At 44.1% G+C, this 13,196-nt stretch overlaps 1 protein-coding gene across 3 annotated transcripts in view; it reads right to left on the bottom strand.

Moving 5' to 3' along the window:
• ncam2 (neural cell adhesion molecule 2) overlaps nucleotides 1–13,196 on the bottom strand; it is a 119,958-nt gene that overhangs the window by 2,018 nt on the left and 104,744 nt on the right. For 2 of the 3 annotated variants that reach the window (XM_026995800.2, XM_026995793.2), the window contains exons 12-16: nucleotides 12,909–13,082; nucleotides 11,750–11,869; nucleotides 11,486–11,607; nucleotides 9,047–9,221; nucleotides 230–437 (exon numbers count right to left, since the gene is read on the bottom strand). In XM_026995800.2, the coding sequence (XP_026851601.1) occupies nucleotides 230–437; nucleotides 9,047–9,221; nucleotides 11,486–11,607; nucleotides 11,750–11,869; nucleotides 12,909–13,082 (799 nt within the window). Of the gene's footprint in view, nucleotides 1–229; nucleotides 438–5,992; nucleotides 7,185–9,046; nucleotides 9,222–11,485; nucleotides 11,608–11,749; nucleotides 11,870–12,908; nucleotides 13,083–13,196 lie in introns of those variants that run through there. The other variant, XM_035523030.1, reaches the window with a different exon arrangement.

Genomic DNA, 13,196 nt, shown 5'->3' with positions numbered 1-13,196 from the left:
GTGAAGCACGGTAAATGGAACAGAACAATGGAGGAAGTGTATTGAGGCAGAACACACACATAAATAATAATCGATTGCAAGCAGAGCTGAGGAAAGAAGAACGGAGTGCAGACTAGTGACCGAGGATGATCTGGAAAATGGAAATTAAAGGAAGGTGCCTCGTCAGCCATACCAGCCGCCATCCCCACTCCCAGCCCAGCCCACCTGCACCCCCGGCCGGGAGACTCACAGGTAGGCAGCCTTGCCTTCCTCGGGTTCTTTGCTCTTGCCGCCGGTGGCTGTCTTCTTGCTGCAGAGCTTGCGGGTGAGGCACATGAGCAGTCCGCACTGGCGCAGGAAGAAGCATCCCACGTCGACCAGCGCGAGGAGCAGCAGCAGGCCGGCCAGCCCCAAGCCCACCACGGCTCCCAGGCCCAGGCTGCTGAACAGGGAGTCTGCTGAGACAGGAGGAGAACATCCCCATCAGCCACAGCCGTCCCAGGCACGGAGGGCACCCGGACTACCCCGAGCTAGCCTCTCCGCGCAGGGGGTTTATGCGCATGGAAAAACAGCACGAGCGGGCGGGGCAGGGCGGGATGACACCTAAGAGCGCCATCTTACTTATTCGGAGGTAGCAAAGGATGTGGAGAGAGAGAGGGGGACACATGGCGGTCATCAGGCCATGAACAGATCGGTTTGCACCGATTATGTCTATGCTAACTCAGACGTTACATATTTTGACCATAACTATGAATTGTAAGTAGTTTCTTGGCAGATTCCCATTCAAAACACAAAGTACATCCCAAGGCTAGCCAGTCTCATTAATAATGAAAAGGGAAAAAAAAGTTTCCAGAGCGAGATCTGTGTTTGCAGATAGGGGTAGTGGGCTTGGAGGCCCCAGGAACAAGAATGAAATCAATGTTTGTCATTGCCGAAGGCTCCTGTTTGCTGGCTCGTCTGAATTAATTAGGGGGAAGACAGAGAAAGCATTTGAGCAGTAAGTACACAGCACAGAGTCAGTGTCATGTGGGGCTATTTAGTGGTGATGAATGGTGGCAGGCAAGGCTACGCAGATTCCTGTAAGTAAAAAGCACATGTTTACATTTATGACTCATGTGACTTGACCTGATCGGTATGCAGGAGGTGTTGAGCCCCACTGCCGTGAGATTAGACTGCTACTAATACTGTGATAATAATGCGATGAGCAAAGTCTTGTTAAAAGACTTATAACATCACCTTTTCTCTGTGAAATTTCAAGGTCATGCACTTGGGCCAGTCCCTGGATCAAGAAAAATGCTGATGCTATGAATGATCCTAATGGGAATGAGGTGCTGTCTGAAAAGCCATTCAGAGGGAAAAAATCCATTTAAAAATAACATTTCTGGCCAGTCCGTAGGTCTAAACACATCAATCATGAAGGCTGCAGGGAGCTGGTCTGCCATTACCTCAGCATCCTGCCTGTCTGTAGTTTACTCTAGACATAATGACATAGAATTGTTGGAGAAAGAGATGTGTTAGGGGAGTGGAGTGGGGCCCTTGGCTGAGAGCTCAGAGCACACAGGGAAGATCAGCACCTTAGGATTCACAGGACAATGAGAAGACATGGGAGTAAACAGGAAATAACAAAGGAGAACACACCCACAGCTAAGTTAACCAGTTATACACTGATATATATATTTTTTCATATGTCCTTGGATCATGCTTAAATGCAGCTACACAGTACTGCACACTGAGGGAAGGTAGCATATGCACTTGAGGACTTCAGCACTTTAGAGGTATTGATCTCAGATAAGGTTTTACTTTTGATATATGGAGAATGTAACCATCTCCTCTGTGACTTATTGGGCAACACATCCGTTTTTCACCATCTTTGTGCTCCTGCACTATCTCTGAAGAATGTGCCCTTGTTCCTTAAGCTGATTTGTTGTTGATTTATAATGTCATTAGAGGCTCAATTTAGCATCTCGTTAATATTACTTATCCTGAAGTTCCACAAATGGGCGTGATTCATCCGCATCTGGGTTCGGCACACTCAATTAATTAGGTCTGAGTGGTGATTGAGTCTCAGCAATGAGCAGCAATAATTCAGGCTCGATTGATTGTGTCTGGACTGAACCCACACATAGAGAGGAGGTATGTGGGTGGGCACCCGACTGCTGATTGACAGGGTAATGAGGCTTATAATCATGTGTGGGGCTTAATGACTATGTCACACTGATACATGACTAAGTAGGGCTTAAAGAGAGTTTGGAGCTTTGCTAGTTTGGAAACACTCCTAGATAAAGAACCTTCCTCCAGTATGTCTGAAATTCAGATGAAGAATATGAAAATTCTCATTATGTTTTTTTTCCCCCACTGTAGTGAGATTACCACTGACAGCTCTAAATGCTGAATTCATCGACTGATACATTACAAGTCTAAAACAGAGGTTGACAACAAACTTAAATCATGCAGCTTTTTACTTCATCTTCAAATTATGTTAATGTAGTTGAAATCAAGTATGGCTTATTCAGCTCTTCAGCTTGAATGTGATTGTCCAAAGCATATGAATCACCAAATGAGACTTTTTCATGTTTCACTGAGATACTAATCGCCATCTTCTTATAACAAAGTAACCAACTATTTTTAATTAATGATATAAACATGCACCTGATTGTGTAAGACTGGTGTAGTGTCTTGATCTATGGACTGGTTTGTAGACCATCATTCATTGTTAAAAGCTCCAAGAGCCACAGCATCTCCCTTTACCCTCTCCGGAAGGCTGTGCCTTTGGCACAGAGCTGTCATCGAAAGTGCTGCTCATGACATAAATACAAGTCCTGGCCTCAGCAAGTCAAATCCCTGGCTACTCAGGCACTTCCCACGCTGAGGGCAGTAGTGGGGCACGGCTTCCTAATGATGCTTTAAAGACCCAGACGCCCATTAAGATGTTATGCTCTCCAAGTGGAGGTGACCCTCCAGTCGTTAGTGGTTTAACAGACCAGCGGCCACAGAGGTGGCCATTATCTCCTGGCAACATCGTTCTGTGCTGGGGCAGGGGCGATGGTTCAGAAATGATGATATGCAAGTGCGGTAGTACCAGTCAGATGCTGGTTTAGTTTAATAACCTACCACCTGGAGTCCATGTCTCTGGATGAACTGTTAGGTGCCAATGATGGACTTTGCAGAAAGCTTTGTATAAGTAAAATCTACAATCAGCAAAAAAAGATGACCAAATGCACAACATGACTTACAAGAAATGTAAGTACGTAAACTTAAGAACTAATGCAGTTTTGAGAAACCTGTTGTAATGGAACCATGACAACCTCGTCTATTTCACAGGCAGTTAAATTGTTCCTGTGTTCAAGAAGAAGAAATCTTAGACAATTAATATGGTTGGTGCAGTTTGTAAGACCTATCTCTGTCAAATCTATTTTTACAAAGCACAGCACAGCACAGCACAGCACAGCAAAGACTAGATATTAAGCAAGAAATAAGATATTAGATATTATGGTAAGTAGGAAATTAGAAACCAAATGATCAATTGTACTGTTTTCTTTGCAGATTTGACATTACATTTTGACATATAAAATGACAATGTATATTGGGTGAGAAAAAATGTAACTATACACTAGATGTCAAATGTCCTATATCAAACCAATAGTTCAAATATGGCTTAGCTGAGTCACTTCATGCCTCTAAGAAACCATGACCTCACAAGCTCTTCACTGGGGTTGTCAGGTAGGCACCTCCTTTAGTTGGTGTTTCAGCTCCAGAAGGCTTACCAACGAGGTCTGTGGTTCCAGCCCCACCCCCTTCCAACCTCTGTTTTAAACCACTGACCTAGAACATACTGAACCGCTCTAAACAGAAAAATACATAGCTAAACCATTTTAAAGTGTTTATTTATTATTTCTTTTACATTTAATAAAATATTCATCATTCAAAGGGAAGATGCTTGTAATGGAAACTTATTTAAAGACATAATCTATTCAAATGTCCTTATTTTTCAATTCAGTGCGATTTTGCCTGAGTCTTTTGCACTGTTGAAAATGCTCAGTACCTCATGAGATTTATGAATGGGTGTATCAGGCTTTAAGATGAACGGTTGTATGCTGCTTAGTTGGGATGATTAAGGCTATTTCCTTCTTGAAAAAGAAAAGCTTATTTATGAGCAGTGTGATCAGTTGAAATGGCCAGCAATAAAACAACAGGTCCATTTCATTTGCTGGAATCAATTCGGGTTGGGACTGTCAGCAAAGAGCCATTTTCTTCTAATAGCAAATTAAGTTCCATTCAAAATTGAAGGCTTTGTGACAATATCATGAAGGCAATGCAATTTCTGTCAGGGTGTCAGCCAACCTGAAAATTTATGGTGCAAAATTACAGTGACATGACTGTAAGCCGTACAAAGACTTATTTAATGTTTTCAGTTAGTAGACAAGTGGAAATTGATATCCATGTTCAGAAATGATCCTGTACTGAGAAATAAGCTTCTATATAAAGTTTTTACACTGTACAAATTAATACAGACCTTCAGTATGCTCATTACAAATCTTTAAATTCATGACTTAAATATTGCTCACCTTGTAATCCATTCAATTACACTCCTGTGTATTTTAACATAATTTCTATTTAAAACATCCAGTTAAAATCTTACCAGCTTCCAACAATCCCAATCATTCTTGTATATCCTTGTGCAATGACTGACCCCACATCACACCACCATGTATTCTGTTGACTAACATGTCTCACAAGAGTATACTATTTTATGTTACATTATATTTATGTTTATGTATATTTATGTTAAACATATGTATATTAAATATGTTTATGTTTATGTATATTTATGTTAAGCGAACATGGGTTTTTGTGAAAGGTGATATATAAATCCAACCTATTATTATTATTATTATTATTATTATTATTATTACATTTGAACATGTGCTTGGAGAAATTCAATCTTGTTTAGCTGTGCACTCCTTGTTCACTTTGGCTTTTGATCTGACTTTGGCATACATGGCCCTAGCTAAGTGAAATATTCTCTTCTGAGAGATACGAGTAAAAAACTCACAATCAAATCTAAAAAAAAAATCCTGTGGAGTTAAAATCATTTTGCTTTCACCTTAGCATTTCTTTTTTTAGACTCTTCCACCTTTAGCAGTGTGAAGGTGTGACACATACTTTCAATTCAGCATCATTTTTCTGAACTTACAGGCCCAAAGATATCCCTTATAAATTCTGAATATAGAAACAACGGCATTCATAGATCACACAGTGATGGCTGTCATTCGTTTGTCATTCGTTTTTTTCTAATTCAAATATGTAAAGGTTTTTGTCTCCAGAAGATCGTAATTATGAAGGACAGGGGTGGGGTGGGGGTGGGGGTGGGGGGGCTATTCATTCAAAACCATGAATATAAGATCATGGCTAAGGACACAAAAGATATATGGGAATTATGCAGAGAACATCATCCACTGTACCCATTTAGCCAGTGGAGTGTGTACACACTGTGCTGCAGAAATGTTGATGTCCCCATGCGTCTTGCTAACATGCTCTCGTACGCTGTCGTCTTCTGCTGTTTTGACCTTTGCCATTTAGGCATTTTTCCATAAATAGTCTTAGGACTATTCTGGCAGCTGTAACAATGCCTACCATAATAATGGAGAATTCATCCCAAGAAACACGTGCTAATGCTGTCCTTTCCCCCAGTTAGGTGGTAGCGGAATATCGCATCCCACCCAGTTACCCAGAATATGCAGAATTTCTTTGCAGAGCGTGTTCGCATTTAGGCAGTCCCAGAGTGCATGTAGCCACTCTGCCTGCAACATTTCCAGCATTCTTCCAGCTTTTCCTCAGGCCCATTCTGCAGAGCTTGTGGGGGGGGGGGGGGGGGGGGGGGGTGTGTTGATAGTAATATCTGTTCTGCAGGATCTCCAAAAGCCCTTAGTCCCACTGATTGTGCTTAACCCAACCTGACCTGTACATTACCGAACAGAAAAGCTGAAATCACAGAACTCAAATGTAGCCTTGGTGAACAATAAATAAGCTACATTTTATTTAAACATTAGGATCTAATGTTCTATCAAATTATGTTGATTATTTTGCATGTCTGTGATGTTGGAATCTGTGGTAATACAAATTCAATACAGACTTGTGTCCATTCACAAAGAGATGCACAGTTAGTGTCAGACTCCAATTTCTGTAAAAAAAGTGATGGTGAAATTATTCACTCGATCTCCCTCCAATACAACCTCCATTCAGAAACATGATTAAGGTCAATTTGAGCAAATGTTCTCATCCATGGGAAGTGGGTAATTCTGGATATTCCTTGTATTTCTCATGAGCACTGCGTCTGCCTCAACTAATATAATGTAAAAAACAGAATGAAAACCAAATTGTACACCATTACATTTTGACATCATAAAAGGCGCAGGCCCTGTTTGAGGCAAAATGCATTATGGGTGGAAAAAAAAGACTCAGTGTGAGACCAGTGTGCGAAGTCAGATATACACAAAATCCTACTTGACTTCACTTAATGAGTGCTGCATTGCGTCTCTATTTGCGAGTCCACAACATCATTAAATGCACTTGATTGAGTAACACAACTGGTGTCATGAAAAACAGTCAATACATGGAGCGAATGTGCACAAACAGTAATGGCGGCAGCTCAAGTAGTGCTCAAGGCCTTACACATGCAGCCCTGAGTGTGTGTGTGTGTTTGCGTGGATAACACACCAGCGCTAATGTTCATCACATATTTACCAGTGCATTTGTGGCCTGAGGGTAGAGGTAATTCTAAAATTACAGACAAAGTGGTTACGATTTGGGCTCTTTCAGTGCAGTGTGAGACCCTTCGGTATGCACTAGGGTCCAGGTGGTGAGGCGTGAGCACAGGAGGGGGTATAACAGAGCAGTCAGCTCAGTGGCACTGCAGGTCAGTCTGTGCCAATGGGGACTTGCTGCAGACTGACAGGTGCAATGAGCTGGCATGGCTAAGAGTCAGCGAGCTGCCCCAGGGCGCAGAGCTTATTGGCGGGTGGACGGAGCAGGTAAGTCTCTGGCTCAGTCTTTGGGCCTGTTCTTGGGCAGGGTGGAGATGAGGTGACATCAGCACAGACACACATGCAGAGCAAGTGAGAGCGTAGCTCCGATGAATGCCACTGTTGGGGTGGAGTGCAGGGGGGGGTGTCCATGTCCGGTTGGAGGGGGTTCACAACACTGATCTGCAACAAGGTCGGGGTGGGGTGGGGTGGGGGTGGGGGTGGGGTGTAAGGTGGAGGTTGTAGATATCAGTTCAAGATGAAGGATTAAATGCAACAATGATTAATCACAGATTGAAAGGCAAATGCAGGGATGTGGTAGAACAGTGAGGAAATGGAGAGTAATAGAAAAATGAAAATGACATATAAACATGCATTATTAAAGATTAGACCAGGGATGTGTGGTGAAATCGAGAACACAGCAAAACCAAGACAATGGCAAAGTGCAATGCAAATCAGCATCCAGATTAAAAGGTTTTGGCATGAGTCGATGGGGAAGCATTGCAGAAGTGTTTTTTTTTTTTTTTTTTTAAACAAAAGGTTTGTAAAAGTGAAGAAAATGGGGTTTAGTGGCAGTTCATGGCAAAACAAAGAGCCCGGCAATTTGTGATGTGGCCCAGAATGTGTTACATTATGCATTAGGTGGGAATAGGAGGAACCCAGGCAGCAGAATAGCATCATAAATAAGAGTGTGCAGAGGTAGGCGGGGAGGTGGAGATAGAGATGAAAAGGGCGGGAGAGATGGGGGAAAAATATATTTGATCAGTAGTGGAAATCAACCGTACTGGAGAACACACAAAACACACACACTGACTTTCAGATGTGTGTATCACTATATGTGCATTTCTGACCGCAGGTCTTTCGGAATATCAGCCCTCGTAAGTAGCAGCTGGCGTTATTTGGCCGGTTACGCTGAAATGATGAGGGTGCCCTGATGGCCAACGAGACAGCCAGTTTCAGCAGAGAGTGTATTCTTAGTAATGATCCTAAATGCCTTTCAATTATGGTAGCTAAGCAACAGCGGTCATCTCACCTAGCCTTACTGAGGACTTTATCCCTGCCGTTCTCCCCTTGGTTTGGAAGTGCTAATGCATTTCCTGCTGTGTCTTGGTGATAGGTGTGCAGTCTTTTGCTGCTTGGTCATTGCAATAACACAGCACCAAGCCACTGGGGCAAGACCCTGTAAGATGGTAATTAGGGCTGAGGGGGGCTTAGCGTATGTTTGGTTGCACTAAATACTAATTGAAATAGACAAACTCATCTATGTGACTGTCATTGTGCTGAATCAAGTGGATGTAATTAGGTTGATATTTTGAGGTGGGAACGAAGCAGCCGTTCTCTTGGGCCTTCATCCGCACCATGGACGTATAATGAGAAGGGACAGCCAATCAGCTGACCTCCTTTAGCCAAGCTCGCACCCACCCGTTTTCCATTTGAGGCACAGCACAAACAACACCTCTGTATTAACAACAGCAGTGAACTCATCTCGCTCCTACTTCGAGTGTCGCCTTGTACTGCTGTTAATTTCCCTCCGAATCAATGGCACTTCTCGTGACAGGACTCACCGAACCGATTTGCCTCCAGCCAATAGCAGAAATGCCGAGAGCGATGGCTAGCCTCTGATTGGTTGAGTGGTGTGTTGATTTTTAGGACAGTTGCCAATTATGAGCACTTGAGACTAAATGGCTGAAAGTTTTCAACCATTTAAACAGCATTATCTTTAGTGCTTCAGGAAAAAGTACTGCTTCTGCAGGCTGCATGTTTGAGCATGCTGAAGTGGATGACCTTTTAGCTAAGTATTAGCTAAAGTATGGGCAAGAATCCAGAGTGGCTGGAATGGACATGGAATTGCAGCTTGTAGGTAATCATAATGAGAGATTAGCTCAATTGTGCATTACAGTATGTTTCTGTGACTGTTGGTACATGGCCAAGTGTGATTGCATGACTGCGGACTACCCTGGATTTGTCAAGCAAAGAAATGCACTGAACACTGAGAACTCCTGGTGCATTTGTTAATGGAGCGCACGCTGTGGAGGTGCATGTACCTGTAATGTCGGGTTTCTGTGGCATGGAGAATTTGATGAAGGTAGGCTCGGACAAGCCTTTAACGTTGCGTGCGGTGATCTCCACCTCATAATGTGTGTTCCACTGGAGTGGCTGCAGTAGCACAAAGTCATTCATGCCAGGAACCAGCTTGGTCATCCACTGTTCCTCTTTATCCAACACACACACACACACACACACACACACACACACATATACTCACGCACACACACACACACACACACACACGAACTCAGTGAGCACAACAGTACCCCTTCCAGGACAAATGTGGTTCCTTTCCAGCCAAGGGTCTTCAGCAGACGTGATGGTCAGTGTATGAGCAAGGATGGCACATTAATCAGCATAAGAAACATTTTTCTTTTTCCCTGAAACGTTTTTCTCCATGCTCTTCACTTTGAAACAGATATAATGGAATTTCAGGTGAAAGTGGCAGATCCCAGCAGCACACGTTCTTCCTTGGTGCGAACCACTTTTCCCAAATCCTCAAAACTTTTCCACACATGCGCACAACAGCCATGCCACACATCTGCCATTCTCTTTGTGTGCTTGCCCATGGAAAGTGTGCGCATGTGTGTTTCCATGCTGATTCACTGGCCACTGCTATGCACCTAAATTCCCAGTCACTCTGCACTTCTAAAACACAGCCCTTTCATTGTATGACATTTCCAAACAGCCAGTACTCTTTAAAAGCTTAAAGGTTGAATGTGACTCTTCAGAATGTGACATCTTCATTGCACTGCATGCATGAAGTCACCAAGTATCAGCAAAGGGAGAGGGAGAGAGAGGGAGAGGGGGAGGAAGAGAGAGAGAAAGAGGGAAAGAGAGAGAGTCTGAGTGGAGGGTGGGTAAATTAGGAGAAGCTTTAGGTGGATGAGGGAGAGGGAGCCAGTAGGCAGATGGGTCCTGAAGAGTGATCTGTAGACACACTAGCCAGGCGACTCCCAAAAGCCTTTCCAAATCCTGTAAACAAGGCAGATTACAAGTATCACAGCACCTTCCTCATGCACACACACACACACACACACACACACACACACACACACACACACACACACATGCAAACACAATGGACCACCACAAAGATGCTTTCAATTAGTTAATCCACAATATCAGCAGCAGCATGTGAAGAAACTGTCCGATTTTGAAATGACCAAACTCTCAACTCTATATGCTCTTAAACTCTATATGCACCTACATTGTATTAATTTAAGAGTAATACTGATATATTTTTCTCTAAATGACATAAGCAACCCTTTTGCACTTATATGACTTATCTTAAACGACCCTGAACATGACTATTTTAGAGATACACATTTCGCACCTCTTGCTCCAAAGCATTTCCAGCTATACTGGATCATAATAGCTTACATAATATCTTAAAAAAACACTATGCACTACCATAGATTTCTCCATTGCTGTGGTGAATGGTATGTCACGGGCGAGGTAGGCACACACTGACGGATGATGCCGTTTATGACACTCACAGCTCTTTCAGCACCGATTAGATTACTGACAGAGAAGAAGGTTCACCTTTGGTGACTAATTGGAAAGAAGTGGATAGTTGATAGTTGTACAGATGATGTACTGCATGCGCAAACACTCTCTTACACACACACACACACACACACACACACACACACACATAATTCATTTCTTTTGATATATACCGCCTATGTCCCCTGACTCACTATAGTGCATCAAAAGAGCCAATCAGAAAACGCCAGCCTGCCTGTCTGCATTAGTGGACTGGGCGCTTCTTTACACTCTCATTACACTCGTGGAAACAAGAGCCACAAAGAGAGTCTATTTTTGAAGCCCACTCTCCACATGGCTTTGGGTCTGGAGCTGGAACTCTCTGTTCTGCCTCATCCACAGAGTCTGCGCTTTAACTACTCTGATCCACAGCAGAAATGCCTCCCGGCCCTGCCATAGCTTTACTTTTACTGTCCGGCTCTGGACGAGTGAAGGCAAGCGTGTGCTGCCAGCCAAGGCGCAGACTCGAATCCCGCTCAGGGGACCTCCGCAGGGAAGCAGACCCCAGCTGCAGCAAAGTGTCAACTACCCGGCTCTGTGTTGCAAGCCGGCCGACGTGACTGCAGGTCACCAGGTCAGAAGGACTGAGGCAGCCCCAGTGATCAGAGGACTGCTGGGATGTAATTGCACCCCCCCAGCAATAGGATGTCATAGCCAACCATGTCACTTGAAACCAGCAAAAGCACTGCCGAATGTAGTTATATTAGGCATTAATTAGAAATGACATTCGTCATGAAAATGATTAATTACTCTGTTATAAATGGTTATAAAGCAATAATCCTGTTTTATAATCCAATTTTCCGTTATTTGCCAAACAAAAATGTTTTAATGAAGGCCCGGATATAAGACCAAGAGAGCTGTGAAACCTATAAAACTTGATGACTTACAGTTTTGTATTTGACGATGTACTCGAGGATGGGCATCCCCCCGTCGTCCTGCTTGATAAGCCCCAGCCTGTAGGCCTTGCCGACACCTCTCTGACCCTGCACTGATGGGGGGCTTGGCTCTCCTGAAGCAAACACCAAGCAGACCAAAACGCACGATCACTTCCCTTACAGACGTTCCGCAAAGCCTCGAGCCAGTGACGTGTCACGTGACGAGCGTTGAGTGCCACGCGGAGCTGAGAGTTCCACGGTGGCTCGGACACTCACGGATGGGCAACGTCTGGAAGCTCTTCGTGCCGCTGAACTCTCCTCGGCCTTTCCCGTTCACGGCTGCCACCTGGACCTCATATGTGGTGTTGGGCTCGAGACTGGTGAGCAGCACCACCGCTGCCGAGGGTGGAGGATGAGGAGAGAAAGAGAGAGGGACAGGGGGAGAAGGAGAGAGGGATGTGGAAGAAGACAGAGAATAAAGAGGAAAGGGATGAATGCCAAAGACACGTGAGATGAGTATGTCTCTGAATATCATGTTCCCAGTGTTTTCCTTGGCCTTGACCAAGAGCTCCAATTACAACATTCCCCAAATCAGGCCCTCCCTGCTTCAGCCCCACAGCATCGTGAGTATTAGCTCTGGGCCCTTGAAGCAGCCCTGCCTTGGTTATCTGCTTGTCCGATTTGTCCTTTCGGCTTCCCGCAAACCCTTCTGGGTGTTGTAGGGGAAAAATCAATCTGTGATCTGGATATGCTGTAATCTCGGTCAGCACGGCCAACAACTCACTCACGGATCAGCTCCTCTATTTCAGGTCTTCCAAGAACCTCGACTGCTGGTGTAAGGTCAGGGATACCTTGGGTTTTTGCTGGTGTTGGACTTGGAGGTATGGACATGGGCACTAGGCTTACAGAGTGGTGACAAGGGCAAAACTGTCTTGCTATGAAGCTTGCTGGCAGGGTCCACACCACCTTTGTCTTTGTGACCCAAACAGTAATGATATGCTGGTCACATTTCACCATTAAGGAAGCCATGCAGAATACTTTTTAATACCGCTACTGGATGAACCTGTGGATTAATGCGCAGACCGAACACTTAACAGTTTTATTCATTTTGAGTAATTACTAGATTATAGCCATGGTATCCCATCTAACACAGTTAAACAACCTAAAATAAAAAAGTAGAACAAGAAACAAGCGGTTTGTCTAGCTTCTAGCCTGCCAACTGAGAGTGTATGAACACTGAGATTGAAAGGCAAAGATTCATCGAACAAAGAGGTAAAATGTAGGTGGAGATGACTGGAATCTTAAAATTTAGCTTGCTGTGACAATATACATTAGTTCCCATCTTTAAAAAGCACGACCCAAAAACCCCTGTGTGTATTGTATAATTTCATGGAGCTGCCGCTGACCCTACTGGACATGCAGGTACAGTACTCACTTTGTGTTCCATGGGACTTGACGTCTCTCCACTCTTGGGAGTTGATGTCTTTGTACCTGACCAGGTAATGGCCGATGGGGACTCCGCCATGGGAGTCAGGCTTCATAAATGTCACTGTGGCCGTGCGCTGAGCCACAGAGCTCAGACGCACCGAGTAGGGGTTTGAGGGGACGTCTGGAACAGGGAGAGACCAAGCTATCAGGGAACCATTGCTCAAACAGGTTTTATTATGGTCACTGAAGTGTTATTTGAGGCTTCCATGAGAACAAGCACCATATCTGAACGCTT

Source organism: Electrophorus electricus, chromosome 25 (assembly GCF_013358815.1).
Source record: "Electrophorus electricus isolate fEleEle1 chromosome 25, fEleEle1.pri, whole genome shotgun sequence".
Lineage (NCBI taxonomy): Eukaryota > Metazoa > Chordata > Actinopteri > Gymnotiformes > Gymnotidae > Electrophorus > Electrophorus electricus.
The sequence above is the reverse complement of the archived record's forward strand: the minus strand, read 5'-3'. Positions and strand labels throughout refer to the sequence as shown.